The sequence below is a fragment of the Mastomys coucha genome, unplaced genomic scaffold, assembly GCF_008632895.1.
Source record: "Mastomys coucha isolate ucsf_1 unplaced genomic scaffold, UCSF_Mcou_1 pScaffold22, whole genome shotgun sequence".
Classification (NCBI taxonomy): domain Eukaryota; kingdom Metazoa; phylum Chordata; class Mammalia; order Rodentia; family Muridae; genus Mastomys; species Mastomys coucha.
Window position 1 is genome coordinate 178,487,399 of NW_022196905.1, and position 21,178 is coordinate 178,508,576.

Consider the following 21,178-nt stretch of genomic DNA (forward strand, 5'->3'; position numbering starts at 1 on the left):
AACATAAATGCATGGTGAATGATGTCTGGGAGAAAAGTGAGAACCCTTTAACAGCTTTGGCTCTATGAGGCCTCCACTGATTGGACACCAACATAAAACCTTTTTGGAATAGTGAATCAACCCGAGGGAAAAATGAAATTTACTGGGCTTAGTGCAAGGAAGATTAAATTTGTAAATTATATTATATGAGATGATTTCCATTTTATCAGCAATAAGACATGTAATTGCTAAATATTTGAATTTATGCATTACCTGGTATATTTAAACATTAACAAATGGTAGAAATTTCACAGTACTGCCAAATATGCTTAAGTGCCAAAGTAATTAAGACTTTGAATTGAATAAGTCTCAATTGTATGCTTTGCTAGTATTGATATAATTAAATGGAATAATTGTAAAAAAATACAAATTTTATTGAAATATCATATTCTGTTTTGAATAACAAGCAGTGTTTAAACAAGTAATATATACAAATAATTTCAAATGAATTACAAAAGTGGAATTTAGTTAAAAAGTATATATAATAAAATTTATCAGACTAGTTTTTGGATTTCTTACTTATATTTTGATTTAGTGTTGAACATGATGCTTGGCAACTCTCAAGTGTTTCTGAATCACATGAAAACTGAACCAATCTTAAGCATTTTGATAAGGTTTCCTGAATAAAGGTAACTATATAAATATAAACAAATTTTCAGGGGAAAAATCATGTAATAACATAATAACCTGACATGGATCCAGAGTCATTCAAATTACAATTGGCATTATAAACAATTCAAATTACAGCTGGTACTTTTGTGAGTGGGAAAATTTCATTTTGAACATATAGAGATACAGATTATCTGAGTTATTGTTTGCGTGTCACAAAGGTGTAAGTACTTTAACTAGGTGTAGTACTGAGTGACTCAGTGTCTCTTGTATCTGGTATTGAGTAGAGAAATCAGTTCTCTACTTTTTTTTAAAGATTTATTTTATTATTTATTACATGTAAGTACACTGAAGCTGTCTTCAGACACTCCAGAAGAAGGCATCAGATCTCATTACGGCTGGTTGTGAGGCACCATGTGGTTGCTGGGATTTGAACTCAGGACCTTCAGAAGAGCAGTCAGTGCTCTTAACCACTGAGCCATCTCTCCAGCCCCCTCCATTCTCTATTAATCCACTGGGTACTGTCCCTCAGGTAAACCACAGGAGGGATGAGCTCTTCATATTTTGGCTATAATTAAGACAAATGTTGCAATTAAGGTAAAGTTTCTCCACACTTTCAGAGTCTGCAAACCATGCTACTGAACAAATAGATTTAGACAAAGTTTCTAAGATCTGAAGTAAGGAACATTTAGCTAGTCAAGCCAGCACTTCAAAATAAGTTGGATACTATGTAATCATGAACTCCATTCATTATGTTAAAATATTTCCCAGGCACTTCTAGGAATTATGATATAAATGATAGGAAGATAAAAAACACTTCGTACATTGAACATGCTACTGCAAATTCTATCGTCATGCCAATTACTTTCAAAAAGCAAAGCAGGAATTGAAGCATAAACTAGAGAAAATTAATTACTATGTACAAAAGTCATATCAATATAATGAGAGTATTCACCAAGGGAATTGGAATAAGAAAACTATGAGTTCTTACTACTTCAAATATCGGTGGCTGTTAAATTTTCTAGTGATCATCCATCTACTTATAGCTTAACGCACTTTAAAAATAGAATGTTGTAGTTCTAGCAATATGAAGTAATATTTCCATTTCTATCATAGTGGGTTAGCCATATAATTAAGGTAATGTAATACAAACTAATTTTAATACTGGAGCATTACTGTATAATTACTACACTAATACTAAAGACTAGATGCTCTAATTATCCATATGTTACCTAAAACACACTTAAATATTATGGGTATTGGTTTGATTTCTCAAGATTATTATGCTAGTGCAACCAATCTTGACAAAGTGCAATGTTAGAGAACTGAAAACTAATTCCAAAGCTGCAGTCATCAAGACATAACTGACACTGCACTGTACAGTGAAATAAAACAGATTTCACAAACAGATTGTTGTCCTCCACTAAGGCAATGAAGTTACCCAATGTGTTTATAGCAAATAATATTGGAAAAACTAGATGTCTGTATACTAGAATAAACTTCAGTCTCTACCACACACTACCATATAATAGTTGAAATCATAATGCTTTTCAATGACAAAACTTTTGGAGCTTGAGAGATTAAAAGTGTCACAGGCCACAGTGTGTCATAATTAGTACATAGTTAAAAATATCTTTACATTGAAATATAATTTCTAAATAACTACCAATAAAATGAATACATAATGGACTGAGAAATAATATCCATAACATGATATATCACAAATGCTATCAGGATATATAAAAATTCCCCCTAATATTTACAGAATATGTGAACACATCAGGAAAGATTCTTGGCTGTCAGATATGTGAATGAAAGTGAGTCATACTGTTAGCCATTAGATAATAGTAAACAGAAGAGAAATCCAGCACTGGCATGTCTCTATAGCGCTGTAATCAGGGAAATTGCTAGCACCAAGTGTTGGTGAGCCTGGACAGTAGGTTTTTTGTTTCTGGTCTTTTCTTTTTTCTTTTTCTTTTGATGAGAAAACAATAAACATTGTGGAAAATTTATGCATTTTGTCGTAATGCCTAATAAACAGAAATATACATAATAACACACATATATATCTTTACCAATATCCAGCTGAATTTAATAGTATTGTTGCTATATAAGACTCTAATATGAAGTAATATTATCTTAAATTAAGCCAAAGAAAGTCTGTAAGTATGAGTTTAAAGCTTCCATGCAACTCTAGAATAAGTTCAGGACATATTATACAGGTATCAAATCTGCTGAATAAACTGTAGAAAATCACATTTTTAAAAGTAAATATTTACACTCTATTGTATCTTACAACAGCTTATTCTTGAGAACAGCATTATGTCTGTGTACTGCTTTCTTTACACAGCCAACCCATTTGACTTGCCTGATTAGCATTGAATCAGTCAAGAGTATTTTCTGTTGCCTGAATTGAAAATTGACAGTAATATATGTCCAGGTCTCAGACACTCTGCTTTAAGTTTTAGTACACACATGAATAATTAAATAGCCCAATTATCACTGCACTTTACCTCTGCTTCCATTTTGAAATTTAAATGAGTAACATTCATCTTAAAAATAGTCTATCTATTTTGGCAGTACATGGTAAGTCAAGCTTATCCAATGTTAAAGTAATGAATGGTCAGATGAGAAAAATCAGAAACATCATATACCACCTGTAATTTATTTCACACTTACACTTGCAAATGCTGAGACATCTGTAGACCACTTAAAACCATAGGTGGTGCCATTCTTATAGTGATAGATTTTTTTTCATAAGATGATAGAACATACACTTACTTATTAAAACAAAAGAACCAAGATGTTTATTTTAGGACTCAGAAACTAACAAATGAATTGGTCCCTTATAAGACATGTATTTTATATTTAGGTATATCCTAATTATGCACATATGGTTGAATGCCAAGGTTCAATTAATTTTAACACTTAAATGGAAAGAAAAAACCCATCTTTACTACAGAGTACTAGGTTATTTCTTGACATGTAAATATTGTGCATTGCTGAAGTCAGATTAAATATAGCTATGTTATAAGGCCTCCACTGCTTCTGCCTGATGGTCGCACTAGAAGTCATTTCTTCTAGTTTTTACATTATTATTATCTGTGGTCCTGCTTTGGAAAGGGATACCTGAGCATCTCCTAACTATAATTCTTTCACCAACAGATTCGCGAGTCAGCTTTCTCCCTCCTGCTCAGTCTTTTTACCATTCAAACTTCTAGAGGTCAGCTGTGTTTTTATTTCATTTGAGTAAGAACATGGACTTATTGTACATGGAAACTAAGACTGGTCTACAACAACTGGCATTGATGATATCCGTATGCATCCTGTTTAATGTTTCTTACACAATTAATTTAGTCGCTATCTCATTATTTAAAGACATTTTGTTACAATCATTAAAGCTGACAACTATCTATCACACTATAGCATATGAGATGCATTATTGTTTGTTAAAATACTAAGAATAAGCAGGGAACTTATGGAACATGTAAACCAGAAATGTACTATCTTATGTGGAGAACAATCATAGTCATCCCAAACATTATATATTACTAAAAGGAGGGCATGAAACGAGTGTGTGTATGTGTGTGTGTGATTTATGTGTGTGTGTGTCTGTGTGTGTGTGAGATTTATGTGTTTGTAGCATATATAGTGTGCATGCAAATGTATGTACTATGTGCTCATACATACACATTTATACACACATTTATGGAAGCCAGAGAAGAGCAAGCACCAAGTGTTCTGGTCAGTCACCTGCTATCTTATTCCTTTTAGACAGACCCTCAAGACTAAAAGTATATTTTTAAAATGTGGCTTACACACTGCCTTTAATACTACCACTCTATCCAGTTTTGCATAGAATGTGTACCTATCAATTTGCATAAAATTAAAAATTAATAAAATAAAAGACTGCTTGGTAATATTCAATAGATTATTGAATGTATGTTTCTCAAGTAGTCAGAAGAAAAGTCCCAGAAAATATTACCAGAAGACTATAAGATTCTGAATATTTGTTATTGTAAAAGTGTTTGCTTTTTTTTATATTAAAATTTTCAACTCGCTCTGCACATGTGAGAGAAGGCATTCTGCAAGGTACCCTAAAAGATAAGCCTGGACGTTAACGCAGCCACAAACCTCCATTTCCAATCTTTCCTGCATGTAATTTGTACTGGGGCAATGGCAGTGCAGAACTTGTGGAAGTGGCCAATGAACGTTTGGTTTAATTTGAGGCCAAGGTGGTGAAAGGAGCCTATACCCTACAGTGCCTGGAAGGGCAAGCTCATAAGAATGCATGGCCCAGAGGCTTAGGATAAAACCAAACACAGCTGGAAAAAAAGTCAGTGCTATTCTGCTATACTCAGATCTTGTCCAATTCAAGACTATACTCATAGTGTTGTCCAATCCTCATTGGAGAAGCTTCCTCTGGCAGCAGATGAGAGCATGCACAGAGAACCACAGCCAGACCTTAAGCAGAGATAGAGAGTCTAAACTGGAGGTCTTCATGGTGTCCCTTCCTTGGAGTATGGGATTTCACAGAAGAGGAATGACTGTAGGAGTCAGAGGAAATAGAGGACACCAGGAGAACATGGCTCACTAAATCAACTAAGCAGTATGAACATGGGCTCACAGAGACTGAAGTGGCAAGCTCAGAGCCTGCATGCTTCTGCTTTATGTTCTCTGCATTTTTTTTTTTTTTTTTTTTTTTTTTTTTTTTGGTTTTTCAAGACAGGGTTTCTCTGAATAGCCCTGGCTCTCCTGGAACTCACTTTGTAGTCCAGGCTGGCCTCGAACTCAGAAATCCACCTACCTCTGCCTCCCAAGTACTGGGATTAAAGGCGTGCGCCACCACCGCCCGGCTTAGCTTGGTGTTTTTATGAAAGTCATTAGACTAAGAGCAGGTGTATTTCTGCCTGTTTTGTCTTTCTCGAGACTCTTTGTGTCCTTTTTGGGATGCCTTGTCCAGCCTCAATATGAGTTGTTTTTTTTTTAACTAAGTAGGCTGGTCAACATTAAGTCCTAGTATCTTCCTATACTTTCTTGTTTAATTCTGGTTGGTAATAGTCTCTTGAAGGCCTGCTCTTTCATGAAGAGAAAATGGAGGGAGAGTAGGTCTGGGGAAGAGGACACACTGGAGAAGGCTGGACTACGAGGAATGGAGAGAGGGTTAAATGTGTTCGGGTTGTATTGTATGAGAGAGAAAATTATTTTTAATAAAAAAATCCAACACTTTATTTGTGGGACTTATTTGTGTGACGGTAAAACCATGCCGGGAAGCTTGGTAAGGGAGAACTACTTGAAACTAAAGCCTAGGTAGGCAAACATGAGACTTAGGCAACTCACCGCTCTCGAACATGGGCCACACTCCCCACATAAGGAAATGTTACCTGTGGTCACATAGCCCCAAATCAGAGTTCTCCATGCTAATGAGGTACCTAGAGACCTCGAGGGCTTAGCCAATAATCTTCCCTTGCCTGACTTTCCTCCCTGCAAAAAGTATTTTCTCTTAGGTCCACCCTAAAAAGTGGGTACTGTATGGTATACATTCATTTTCCATGATGAACAACCAAAAAAAGATATGGATAAACCTGAACTGTCTTTTTCAACTTCCACTGCCATGGGAACATACAGAAAGAAGATCGTCTACAGAAGGTAGACTACAGAAGGTCACCTACAGATCGGCAGCTATATCTCCCATAGACGGCCTCTCTGGGCTTCCAATCTGCTTCCACCCAGTTAAGGATAACCACTGCTGGGACAAGCCAGAACTCCTCTTTCCCTTGCCCCCAGGCTAAAAGCTGTACCCAGCCAGAGGGCCGCCAATTCTGTTCTCAGCTCTTCTACAACTCCCACTGATACCTGGATGTCCAAGAGTCTGATAATCTTCTCAGCGCCAGTCTTGTCAGAGGCTCGGGGACCTCTGAACCATTATCAGATTTCCCACATCTCAGTCTGTGCTTTCCCACTCCTAGAGTGATGTCTTGGCACTTCCCTGAAGCCCAGCACGTGCTCCAGAGGCAGTGTGAGGTAGTGCAGTCAGTCTCCCCATGATCTGCCTCCCAAAGATGCCATGCCTGGTATGCATCCCACAGACCCAGGCATCTATTTTCTGTTTTCTATTGACCATATTTCTGCTTATTCAATGACAGAAGCTAAATAATGACTTTTATGAAATAAAATGTATGTGTGTGTGTGTGTGAGTGTGTGTAATTTATGTCTCTGTAGTGTATGTATTGTGACTGTATGTATGTGTGTACTCACATATACACATTTGTGCACACATGTGTGGAAGCTAGAGAAGAACACTGAGTTCTTATCAGTTATTGCTCTATCACTTATTGCTTTATTCCACTGAGACAGACCTTCTTGCTGAACCTATAACAAGGCTGGTGGCCAGAAAGTCACAGGATCTTCCTGTCTGCCCAACTCTGCTCTCCCACAGCATTGGGGATACAAACATGTGCTAAGCTACGGGTAGCTCCTATACAAATATTGTTTTCTGCACTCACATCTTTTTGTGAGCGGGTCAAGGAGTTTTCTTGAACCATCTTTGTGGTATTATTGTTGCCTTGTATGGAACTACTGGAGCAGATACATTTTGGAGTATAATTTCCCTAACAAATATTAAGTAATGAATCTTATTTCATCAAATGTTAATTTCTTTGTTGAGTTAAGTATGTCTGTTGCAAGAGAATTCTCAACTGAGGAACCTTGAATGGCTGAGGAGCACCTAAAGAAATGTTCAACATCCTTAGTCATCAGGGAAATGCAAATCAAAACAACCCTGAGATTCCACCTCACAAGAGTCAGAATGGCTAAGATCAAAAACTTAGGTGACAGCAGATGCTGTCGAGGTTATGACCAAAGAGGAACACTCCTCCATTGTTGGTGGCATTGCAAGCTGGTACAACCACTATGGAAATCAGAAAATTGGACATAGTACTACCTGAGGACCCAGCTATACCACACCTGGGCATATACCCAGAAAATGCTCCAAAATATAACAAGGACACATGTTCCACTATGTTCATAGTAGCCTTATTTATAATAACTAGAAGCTGGAAACAACCCAGATGTTTCTCAACAGAGGAATGGATTAAAAAAAAATGAAGTACATTTATACAATGGAGTACCACTTAGTTATTAAAAACAATGACTTCATGAAATTCTTACACAAATGAATGGAACTAGAAAATATCCTGAGTGAGATAACCCAGCCACAAAAGAACACACATGGCATGTACTCACTGATAAGTGGATATTAGCAAATAATAATAATAATAATAATAATAATAATAATAATAATAATAATGATAATAGCTCAGAATACCCATGATACAACTCACATAACATATGAATCCCATGAAGAAAGAAGACTACACCGAAGTATGGATGCTATAGTCCTACTCAGAAGGGGGAAGAAAATAATCTTAGGAGGTAAAGGAAAAGAGGGGTCTGGGAGGGAGAAGGGAGGGGGAATGAAAAGGGGGGATTAGATACAGAGGAGATGGTGGAGAAGTACAGAAGGTCATGAATTTGAAAGGAGGTGTGTAGCAGTGAGGGACGGGGAACTAGAAAGTCCCAGATGTCAGGGACCCAAGGGGTTCCCAGTACCCATTGGGGGGGGCGGGACTCATTAACTGAACTATACAAGAATGGGGAGCTAGAACCTGCAGAGAGCATATCCAGTGTATAGGCACAGCTCTGGGTTGAGGGATGGGACCACCCACCCACCTCAAAAATAATAATCCAGAATTCCTCATGTCAAAAGGAAATGCAGGAACAAGAGTGGAACGGAGACTGAAGGAAAGGCCATCCAGAGACTGCCCCACCTAGGGATCCATCCCATCTGCAGACACCAAACCCAGACAGTATTGCTGATGCCAAACAGCACTTGCTGACAGGAGCCTGGGATAACTGTTCCCTGAGAGGCTCTGCTAGATCCTGACCAGCACAGATGTTGATGCATGTAGCCAAACATTGGACTGAGCTCTGCACTGCAATTTAGGAATTAGGGCAAGGACTAAAGGAGCTGAAGGGGTTTGCAACCACATAGGAAGAACAACCAACCAGATGACCCAAAGCTCTCAGGGACTAAACCTCTAACCAAAATGTACACATGTGGGTACTCATGGCTCTAGCTGGATATGTAGCAGAGGATGGTCTTATCTGGCATTACTGGGAAGGGACCCCTTGGTCCTGTGGAGGCATGATGACCCAGAGTAGGAGAATACTAGGGTGCTGAGGCAGGAGTGGGTATGTGGGTGAGTGGGGAAGTACCCTCTTAGAAGCTGAGGGAGGGCATCAGGGAGTTGTGGCAAGGGGGATAGCATTTGAATTGTAAACAGATAAAATAACCATGAAAAAAGAAAAAAAAAAGAATGTCTGTTGCAGTAGTTATGAATACTTTCTCTTAATATTTTTAAATAAAAGTTGTCATGATTGCCTTGAGAACTATCTTTGTTATGTTGGTAGCTCACCATGTTTTGGGTATGGATAGCCTTTGCACGGCATAGAGGCTCTTAGGTACAGTGCAGTAGTGGGGAATTTAGACTGCTGTACCATAGCGGGACAAAGCATGTTTGATATGTTATATGTTGATTACATTGTTCATTTGTCTCTTCATTTTCCCCTTCATATCCCTTTATCCTTTCATATTTTCTCTTGGTCTTTCTTCCTCTATTCCCCTTATGGTTGTTTATCTATATCCCATACTCACTCACCTAAGTCTGATTTCCCAGAATGCCTAAGTCAAACAATACTCCTCTAAACTTCTCGGAAAGCTGTCTCTTTTCATTTTTAAGACTCTTTCTCCTTAGCACATATATTTTTGTTTCCATGCCATATATGTTAGGGAAAACAGGTAAGTCAGAATAACTCACTGTCTTGAATCAAGTATCTGACTAATATAAAATACGGGATAGTGATGTTTTTGGTACAGGTTCCTAACACAAGCAAAGGTAGCAAATTATGAGGAGAATGACGACATGGTTAGAAGAAGCACTCACCTGAGGTCTTGAGATGGCTCTGCTCTGATGTGAGGTGTTTCCACAGAGTGCCCAAATACTGCTCCTTCAGTTCCTGTAGGCAGCATGAACACAGCCATCAGCATAAGCGGTTCTGTACACACACAGTGTCTTTCATCCCAATCTGTGTAACAAATATTCTTCCCTCAAGTGAAAACAGTAGCAGATTAATTAAAAAGTTACCATTGAATAAGGAGTACAAGACAGAGATGAGCCAAGGAAGAAGGGTCTGAACATCCTATGTTAAATACTTTTTAGATTAAATTATGACTGCTTTAGATAAAAGGAATTCACCTTTTCTGATCAAAGAACAAAGACCCATCTCTTTCATCACTTTATTTCACAGCTAAGTGGATTTAAGAAAAAGGATAGGTTGAAACACTCAGGTAAGACATCCTATATCTCAGAGGGCATGGTGAAACTGCCAATGGTGAGCTCAGGGCAACACAGTGTTAGACATTTACAGAGAGGTTTCAAACAGGACTTAGCCACTTTCTATCAGAGAGATTTACAGAGGTCGTCGGAAAGCAAAGAACTTCATGATAGTTTGACTTTTGTGGAGTTAAGGCACTATCTAAAACTGAGAGCCACTTTAATTCATTCCATTATAGTCGAGTTCATCTGAGGTCATTGTCTGAAGAGGTCAGGGACTCTAGCACCTTGTGTCGATGGTCAATTAATACATGGTCTGAGCACACTTACTTTACTTTCCAGGCAACTAGAGCTTTTCTACAACTTAAATGAGAAAAAGAGAGTATGCTTTTCTTTAAAAAAATGAAATGAAGGGTTTTTTTTAAATGGCATAATGACAAAAGTACTTTGTAAAAATAATGTTTATTGAATGCTGTTCATCTTCTTTTCAGATTAGATATTATTTTCTTTTGATCTCATCCTTCCTCATATATTTTGATGTAAGAATGTCATGCTTGTTTCATAAATGTCATCAGTGCTATATTGATACTACAATAGAGTTCAAAACTATACATTGAAATGCAAATAAATATGGCTGTGCATACTGTGGAGGGAAATATAAATCATGTCAATTCTTCAAGCACTAATAGCATTGTTAAGGAGGAAATTGAAGCTGAGATTTACAATATCTTACACTAACATAGCTTTACAGGGAAATGGATTAGATATTCTTAATGATCTTTTGAAGTAAATATTAAGGCACACTTGGACATAGAGTCAGAGAGGAAGACAGCTTTCAAGGACTGAAATATTAATTCCTTCATATTACGTTTAAGAGTCAAAGCTCTTGGGTTTTTCCATGATAAGCTCCTGCACTACAGATTCTCCTTCATGAAGTAAATGCTACTGGCATCTGCTTGCCTCTGAGCCTTACTGGCTATCCCCCCCCCACCCCATAAGAAAACGATTTGTAGGACACGCAAGGCTTATATTTTTTTATGATCTCTGTTAATTTAGAACACTCATTTCCCTAAATGATTCATTCTTTTGATACTCTAGTTCTGCAAATTAAACATTCCTTATTATGGGTCCTGAAAGGTAACATAATGATTTCAGCTAAAGCAGTAATTCTGTGCTTTGGATGGGGATGGCATTTGAAAGCATATCCCCAGATAGACACTTACATATCTTAAGGAAAGTGACTGACATTTTAATACAGACTGTAACATCCTGATAGGATAGTTATCCTTGTGCAAAGTTCAAATGCTAATCTCTAGTACTGTATGATTATGAAAATTTTCCAGACAAGGTGACAGAAATATAATTAGAGAACAGTGACAATATTTATTTTGTAACAGCACAGAATCTGTATAGCTGAAAGCAAAAGTAGAAAATCATCAACACCCAAGTTTGTCATTGAGGATTAAATATAAATCTAAATTAATAAAAATTAGAGATAAAAAAGAGACATAGCAACAAAAACCAAGAAAATCTGGAGAGTCAGAAGGACATACTGTAAAAACCTCTATTCCACCAAATTGGAAAATCTAAATGATTATAAAATGGCCAATTTTATTGATTTATCTCCCACCAAAGTTAAATCAAAATTAGGTGAGCAACTTAAAAAGACCTATAACTCCCTTTAAAAAAGATTTTATTTATTTATTTATTTATTTATTTATTTATGCATATGAGTACACCATTGGTCTTTTCAAACACACCAGAAGAGGGCATCAGACTCCATTACAGATGGTTGTGTGCCACCATGTGGTTTCTGGGAATTAAACTCAGGACCTCTGGAAAAGCAGTCAGTGCTCTTAACCACTGAGCCACCTTCTAGCCCCCAACATACAACTCCTAATGATGTAGAAGCAATAGTTAAAATCTACTAGCCAAAAATAAACGAATAAAAAAATGTAGCTCAGGTATAAATGGTTTTAGTGCAGAATACTATCAGGCTTAAAAGAAGAATTGATACCAATATTACTCAAGTTATTTCACAAAATAGAAGCAGAAAGGAGATTTCTGAATTTGTTTTATCCTGATATTCAAACCACACAAAGACACAGTGAAGAGAATTAATTACAGACTGAATTCTCATATGAACATAGATGCAACATTTTTAAATAAAATGCTTGCAAACTAAATCAAAGAATATATCAAAAATAATTCACCCTGATCAAGTATGCTTCATCCCAGAGGTGCAGGGATGGTCCAACATCTGTGAATTGCTTAACAAATCTACCATATATTCAAATTGAAAGACAAAAACTACATGATCACAGCTTTAGATACAGAAAAAGCTTTACAGAACATCCAACGCTCCTTCTTGAGGAAACTCCTACTGAGGTTATGGATATAAGGAATGTACATCAACATAATAAAGGCAATTTACAGCAAGCCCATAACCAACATTGACCATATGGAGAAAAATTCAAAGAAATTTCTCAAAATCAGGAACATGTCAAGGTTGTCCATGTTCCATGTCTATATAAGAAGGTACTTCAAGTATTAGAGGAATATAAAAATTGAAGATGATCAATGGTATAAGTTGGAAAGGAAGAAGTTAAAGTATTCTTATTTGTAGGTGATATAGTAGTACCTGGAAGTGAACATAATAATCCCACCAGGAAACTCCTACGGCTGATATACACTTTAACCTATTGGCTTGCTATAGATTAAGAGCAACAACAACAACAACAACAACAACAACAAAAATCCATAGCCTTTCTATATACAGATGGCAGACTAAGAAAGAAATTAGGGAAAATATCTTTTATAATAGGTTTAAATAATATAAAATAAAATAAATCGAGGTATCTCTAACCAAGAAACTAAATATTTTTATGGTTAAAAACTTTAATTCATTAAAGAAAGAAATTGAAGAAGATAACATATGATGTAATGATCTCCCATGTTAATGGATTGGTATTATTAACATAGAAAATGGCTATAATAACAAAAGCAATCTACACATACAATGCAATTCCCATCAAAATTCCAACGCAAATCTCAAATGCATAATTTTTAGCTTCATACAGAAACACAATATCTCAATCTTGTTAAAACAATTTTGAATAACTAAAAATACTGCCAGAGGTATAATCATCACTAACCTCAATTTATTCTAAGGGTTATATTAATAAAACATACACAAAAGCAGACACATTGCTCAATGGAAACAAATTGAAGACCCAGACATTGGCAATAATTAACAATCACTAAAGTAATCTTGATAGGTATCAGATCAAAACTGTACAAGCCAGGTGCTCACTATAAATGTAGGAAATCAAATGCTAAAAATATTTTTTCTTTAATTAGGAATTCCCTCAAGTATCAGACTGCTATATTTGTAAAAGTCTGACAGGCTCTTGAGTCAGTTTTGAATTTTAAATACAAAAGAAATAATTTGAATCAAATTTTTATTGTTCAGGTACTATACATTAAAAAAATTAAATGTTCAAATAAATTTAAATAGTATTCAAATGAATTTAAAATTAAATAAGGCACTGTACATTGATGTAGAAATATATTTAATAATTTCTCAATATTTATTAGGAGCTAAAAAAATCTCAATTGCCTCACTTAAAAATATATCATGGGGCTGGAGAGATGGCTCAGCCGTTAAAGGCTAGGCTCACAACCAAAAATATAAAATATATCATGAACTCACATGATAAATTATACAAAAATATGTGTTATGTTGAATCATATACACAATAACACATAAGACATTACTTAGAATGTTATCCTTTAAACATCTCTAAGAGAACATTTACTGAAATAGAAATAATATTAAAATTAAATGTATGTCCTTTCCTCTTTCTGGTTCTCTTCCTTTTCCTACTCCTGTTCTTCTTTGAGGACAGGGTCTTCATGGCTGAAATGGAACTCATTAAATACAACATTTTGGCATATAATTGAGGTCCAACAGGTCTTGTCTCCTAAGAATTAGAATTAAAAGTGAGAACCACTAAACTTGCATTCAGAGTAACTTTTGGTAGGGTGATCTTTATTCTCTATATCCTGAGTATATTTTCTATAATTACTATTCACTAGGCATTCATTATCTATTCATTGGATTATATATTTTTACAGAAGATCAAACAAAACTGTTCTACCATGAGAATAATAGAACTAGTGATGAGGTGACTTCTGGATAAGTGGAAGAGAAGGTTGGGACACCTCAGTTCTCATGTTGGAGCTTAAACAATATTGGAAATATCTGAATTATACTTGTAGTTGTTCTTATATCTGTCAAGGAAAACTTCTAGTCCTTAGCTTTTCAATAAAAATGAGAATGACTCTGAATGCTTTTTACTTCTTTTTTGAATGGAGACAAAGAAGAAATTTTTCCACACAATTTGCATAGATGTTTCTGTTTATGGACTCTAGTATCTTTTTTTTTTTCCAAGACAGAGTTTCTTTGTGTAGCCCTGGCTGTCTGAAACTCACTCTGTAGACTAGGCTGGCCTCGAACTCAGAAATCCGCCTGCCTCTGCCTCCCAAGTGCTGGGATTAAAGGCATGCAACAATATTGCCAGGTTTGGACTCTAAGGTCTTAAGTCAAGGAAAGTAAGAATAGAATGTTTTATTCCTTTACCCTTTTTTTTCCACAGCCAATCACAGCAATAGTTAATGACAGGATCTCATTCACAATGTTAAGTTATGGATAACATGAATTTCCGGGAACCTTCAATGTCTAACAATTATGGCAGGATTTTTTGTTTGTTTGTTTGTTTTCGAGACAAGATTTCTCTGTGTAGCCTTGGCTGTCCTGGAACTCACTCTGTAGACCAGGCTGGCCTCGAACTCAGAAATCCCCTTGCCTCTGCCTCACAAGTGCTGGGATTAAAGATGTTCGCCACCACAACCCGGCTGATTTTGTTTTTAAAAACTCCACAACGTGAATACTGTAACTCTTCTCATTACTCTTTATTCACAAGTGAGGAGATGGATTTGCTCCTACAAATGAAGAGAATATTAACTATGCTGGACAATGGATGGAATAATCATATTAGAAATTATATTTGTATTTGTTCTTATAGCTGACAAGGGGAACTTCTAGTTTTTATTTTTTCAATAAAGATGACAATGACTGAATTTTTTTTACTTTATCTTTGAGTGGAGACAAATAAGAAATTTATTTTACCACACAATTGAATATGGTACCCAGGGGATGCTTCTCCTATGGACTCTAGTGTCTTAGACAAGGAAAGTAAGAATAGGGTATCTTATTTGTTTAATCCTCTTTCCACAGCCAAATACAGCAGTAGTTAAAGATGGGCTATTAGCTATGTTATTTTTGTTCTATTTAAATAGATTTCTATAACTGAAAATACATTCTCCTTTAAAGAAAGGGACAATGAAGGTGATAGGTGAGTGGAGATTAGCAGGGTAAAGGAGACACACAACAGGAGCCTGAAAAATGGGACTCTAACTGGGGAAAAGCAAGGAAGGTCAACAGAGAAGGAGGGGAGAGGAACAAGTAACACAAGGTTGTTTGATCAAGCCTCAATAAATTGTACTATTTTATTTTATCCAAAATTATGCTATATATACACACATATATCTATATACTATATATACATATAGATATAGATAGATAGATAGATAGATACACAAACATAGATGTTTATATACAATGGATATATATGTGTGTATTTTATATACCCTGAAGAAAATTACATCGTTCAGGAGGATAGTTCTCTCCACAAAAGCACAGGAACCATAGATGAAAGGATATCAAAGACTAGGCAAAGAAATTTCCTTTCACATGGTTCATCAGGGTAGTCCACATGACACCTACAACAATGTAGATTATCAACAAAGCCCTTTGTTGCTTCTCAGAGGTTAAGGTAGACCTCTATTGCAGAATGTACAGTGAGGACATAGAACTTAAATGATATGAGCTGTATCAGACATGAAAGCATCCTTCATGAGCTCTAGCTTCTGTGGGAGCAGAAAAGACTATGTATGTTGCCAAGGTAGAGAAATAATTAAATGGTCCTATGACACCAAGTAATCATATTTTCCAGCATAGCAAGATATGGTGAAGATACAGTAAGTGTCACTCACATTTGGTGATAATTAATCCCTTTATACCTTGTCTTAAGTCCTACTCAACAGGCTGGAAAGGAAACTTTGTGGCAGAAACCTAGCCAACTTCCCTAGGATCACTAAAGCCACAGACCTTAGGAAAGAATCTACTACTGCAATTTGCTAAACCAGCATAATTCCATACTTCTCTTCAAACTGTATCCTTAAGCACACAGGTAGAGACAGCTACCCCTATTTCATCAAAGAAGCCTCTCTTTATAATTTGTGGAAACTAACATGGAGAAAAATACAACTGAACCCAAAGCAGAGATTAGCAGATCATGTGGATTCCAGCCCCAGTGGTTAAATCTACATCACAAACCATGCATTTATGACTCAGGGAACATTGCATGTGAAAGGGCAGAACCAGAGTGTAATCCATGAAAATACATAAAGAATGTGGAAGGAACAGCATTATTAATGACACTGTAACAGGGAAGGGTGAAAATCTTGTAGGCAAAGAACTGGAGGGAACTAATGACTCCTGGGAGAAAGAGAACTAGTCTCTTCCTGGAGTGAGCTTCTTCCTTATGGTTTATTCAATGCAGAGCAGTCAGCCCTTATACATATACACACAAACAACAACAAGGACACTCAATAGGCTGTGTCTGTATATTTATTCATACATATACACCTGTAATATAATAATAACATCAATAATAATATACTATGTTATAACAATAATTGAAGAAAAAGAAACTTGAGAGTATATGGAAAGGAATATCGAAGGGGGTGGAAAGGAGACAACTGGAAGGGTCAGGAGGAACTAGAGGGAGGAGGTAAATGATGCAAATCCACTTCAATTAAAAATATGTTAAAAAAGAAATACCAAATCTTTTCAGCATATATTCCATCATTTATATATTTTCTTATAAGTGTATTCTGCCTTAAGCTATCACAAAAACATATATGAATATAAATGGATATATATTTATACACATATATATGCCACACAGATTTATAAGTATGCATACAAACCTACTGATATCTTACCTGTATGACTGTTATAATTATGTTCTTGCACCTAGATTATGCCCAATTTTCAATATTTCAATAATCTAACCCCATGCATCCTCAGTCTTCATCCATTTAAATACCTCCTATTTATCTAGAATCGTTATCCCACTTTTTGCAGAAACTTCAAGTTCCTCATTGCCTATACATATTTAGGACTTGCCAGCTCTAATGCTCAGTTGGAAACTCTTATATCAATTGTAAATGTTTATGTATAACAAAACTCCAAGAATCATATACAATCTTTATATGACACTATACTCTTGGGTACAATACTATGTTTGAGGCATTGAAGTAATTCATGAATGTTGATGAGAAAAAATATGTTGAGGCTCTAGTCTAACATATGACCATGTTTGATTTTATAGAATTATAAAGAATTAATAACAATGTTTAAAAATAAATACAATAACAACAAAAAATAAGACTAGGCTTATCAGAATAGATATGACAGTTTATTCTGCTCATACCTCAGAGAACTTGCTTCTGAGTTTTAAATGGATCCCCTTTTAGCTGTTACCTTATTTATTAAAGTAAACCAATTGAATATTGTATGCATATATAAAACAAAAATGAAAAAGAAATTATTTTTAAATTGAATAAGAATTTTGGGTTTTTGGGTTTTGTTTCTTTGTTTTTCTTTTCTTTTCTTTTCTTTTTTTTTTCAAGACAGGGTTTCTCTGTGTAGACCTGGCTGTCCTGGAACACACTGTAAGACCAGGCTGGCATCAAACTCAGACATCTGCCTGCCTCTGCTTCCCAAGTCCTGGGATTAAAGGCATGCTTGGCAAGAATTTTGGTATTTTTCATTTTGATGGAAAACACATTTAGGGGAAAGAGCACTCACTGTACTCAAGGTGGTATAGACAAAAACACTCTGTATCACCGTGGGCCTATTCTAAGTGGAGCTCACATGTCCAAGTGTAGGCCTCATCTACAAGCATAGCCCATCTAATTAGGCAAATCCAAAAGATATCCAAAGCTCCTTTATTATTAAATCACTATGAGTGATACTAGTATACTCAGCCACACTGTATTTTAAAATAATAAAATTGTTATGCATTTGAGCTCAGCATGGAACTTTTTTTTTTTGCTCTCCATATTTGGATCTTATTTAATTTTACATGTTGTCAAGTGGACAACCAAGAATAGCCATCACAAAAATGATATAAATGAACAGAAAACAGCCTTAATCAGCAGATTTTCTGTGCCCAGAAGTAACTTCATTGGTTGTACAAGCTGGGTCTTTTTTCTTTTTTTTTTCTTTTTTTTTTAAATTGGATATTTTATTTATTTACATTACAAATGTTATCCACTTTTCCAGTTCCCCCTCTCCAACCCCCCTATCATATCTCCCCTTATTCTGCTTCTATGAGGGTGTCTCCTAACCATCTACCCACTCCAGTCTCACCATACTTGCATTCCTCTACACTGGGGTGTCAAGCCTTCACAAGAACAAGGGCTTCCCCTCTCATTGGTGCCAGATAAGGCTTCTTCAGCTCTTTCAGTACTTCCCCTAACTCCTCTATCGGGGTCCCTGTGCTCAGTCTGATGGATGGCTGAGAACATCTACATCTGTATTGGTCATGATCTGGTATAGTCTCTCAAGAGGCAGCTGTATCAGGCTCTGCAGCATCCACAATAGTGTCTGGGTTTGGTGCCAAGAGCATGGAATACCCACAATACAACTCACAGACCACATGAAGCTCAAGAGGAAGGAAGACCAAAGAGTGGATGCTTCAGTCCTGATTAGAAAGAGGAACAAAATAACCAAGGGAAGTAGTGGGTTGGAGATACTTGGGAGGCAGAGAAGAAGGGACGGGCAAAAGAAGGGAAGAATTAGGTATGGGAGGAGATGGAGGAGATGTTCAGAGGGTCAGAAATTTGAACAGAGTTGTGTAGCAATGGAGCATGGAAAACTGGGCTTAGCAACCAGAGAGTCCCAGATGCTAGGAAAGCAAGAGCCTTCCAGGACCCCATGGGGATGACTTTAGCTGAAATACTACACAAAGGTGAGGGAGAATCTGTTGAGACCATATCCAGAGGTTAGGCATGCTCCTCCCACCTAGTTGAGTGATGGGGCCACCCACTCATCTCCAAAATCTTAACCCAAAATTGCTCTTGTCTAAAGGAAAGACAGGGACAGAGAGTGGAGCAGAGACTGAAGGAAAGGCCATCTAGAGCTTGCAACTTTTATACATGACTCTGGAGTCAGGTATACCACACAACACAATTATCAAGATTTGTGCTTTTACATTACTGGATTAATCGAAAGTATTTCATATGGATTGGTTAAACATAATACAGAAACACAAACACACACACACACATAGTACTAAGAAGTGAGCATTCATTCCTGGGAAATATAAGTTATGAAAATTTGTGCATAAGAAACTTACAACAGCTCACTGGAAAGTAACAATAATTTTTTTTGAGGGTTCTGTCAATATTCCCCCATATAATAAGAAATCTGGAACTCTAGCAACTTAAGGATATCTTTTAACAAATTCAGACAAAACTACATATGAAAAACCATTTAAAGATTTATGTTTATTCTTAGTGCAGGTAGCAGTCCTATAAAAATGTTATGCTTGAAAACATTAATTAATTTGGAAAGTACAAATCTAATTTTTTAAGAAATATCAAAGAAATATAAGTTTGCCTTCACATTAGAAAATCAATTACAAAATTCATGTCAGTAATTTATTGGTGAAGAATATTACAAACCATATCAAAAGGTATAAACAAATCTCTTAAAATGTTGATATTTGCTATCTTTTGAATACTGAATAAGCTCCAAATTTCACATAATAAAATCTTAGTCTCCTGGGTGGCATTATTGGGAGGTTTACAACTTTTAGTTCATGGAGACAAATATAATGTTGTAGGTAATTAATGATGTATCCAAAGGGACTGTACAATTATGTTCCCTTCCTATTCTGGTGCAAGAATTCAACAATGTGTCTGCTTTGTTCTCCACCCTTAACATGTGATATTGCTAACAAAAGTAAAAAGCAATGAGTCTAAATAATATCAAAATAAACCATTCATCTCTATATGTATATTATCCTATTATTTATGCCATTATACACTTATTATAATGATGGGACCTTATCATTTTCCACAATTAGTCTCATCAATAATCAACAACATTCAGGTAAATAGGAGTAAGATAATAAACTTCCTTTACCCAACAGAATCATCAACAACAAAATGTGCAGTGTACACTAACTTACTAGTGACATGCTAAGATATTTTCCTTAATGGTCATGGTATTTCAGTTAACCACATTGTATAAGATATCTGATTTTTGTCTTTTGGTTAGAATCACCACTTCAGCTCAACTCTGTTCAATGCTATCTTTTTATTACCCACATTGTTGTTAGGGAAAGGAAACTGAAAATATGTAAAAAGCATTCTTTTGACTTGTATATTTGTATGACAAAAATGTAAATGACTCTAACATTGACATTTTGAAAAAAATGAAGTGTTAATAATTGATGCTATTATAAAACATATTTGTAATGGACCTCTATGTATTAAATATTTTTTTAAAAATATTTAGGTAATTCAGCCTTTTGATAAGTTCCACTAACACTAACTGGTCACTTTCCAAACACACTATTTTTCAAGACAAACTTTGAGAATCATTGTGCTCATGATCCCTGTGTTTATAAAATCACAAATGATCTTATCATACAACCTCCATGCAGGACACACTCAAAGGGTAGTTAGTTGCCCAACACAAAATGGACCCAAATTTTGTGTTTGTACTTTTTTAGTTTGGTTTGGAATACTTATTTCATTCTTTTGTTGTTGTTGCTGTTGTTGTTTCCTTGATGTGTGTTGTTGATGTTGTTGTTATTGTTGTTCTGATTTCTGGGTTTGCTTGAGAGAGAGAAGGAGGGAGACAGAGACAAAGAAACAGAGAGTACACATGACACAGAGTGGATAGCTAGGTGGGAAAGATCTGTGAGGAGTTA

At 35.9% G+C, this 21,178-nt stretch overlaps 1 protein-coding gene across 2 annotated transcripts in view; it reads right to left on the bottom strand.

Annotated features, from left to right (window-relative positions):
- Positions 1 to 21,178, bottom strand: part of Sgcz (sarcoglycan zeta) — a 1,052,781-nt gene that overhangs the window by 7,751 nt on the left and 1,023,852 nt on the right. For both annotated transcript variants that reach the window (XM_031339561.1, XM_031339560.1), the window contains exon 6: positions 9,654 to 9,726. In XM_031339561.1, the coding sequence (XP_031195421.1) occupies positions 9,654 to 9,726 (73 nt within the window). The remainder of the gene's footprint in view (positions 1 to 9,653; positions 9,727 to 21,178) is intronic.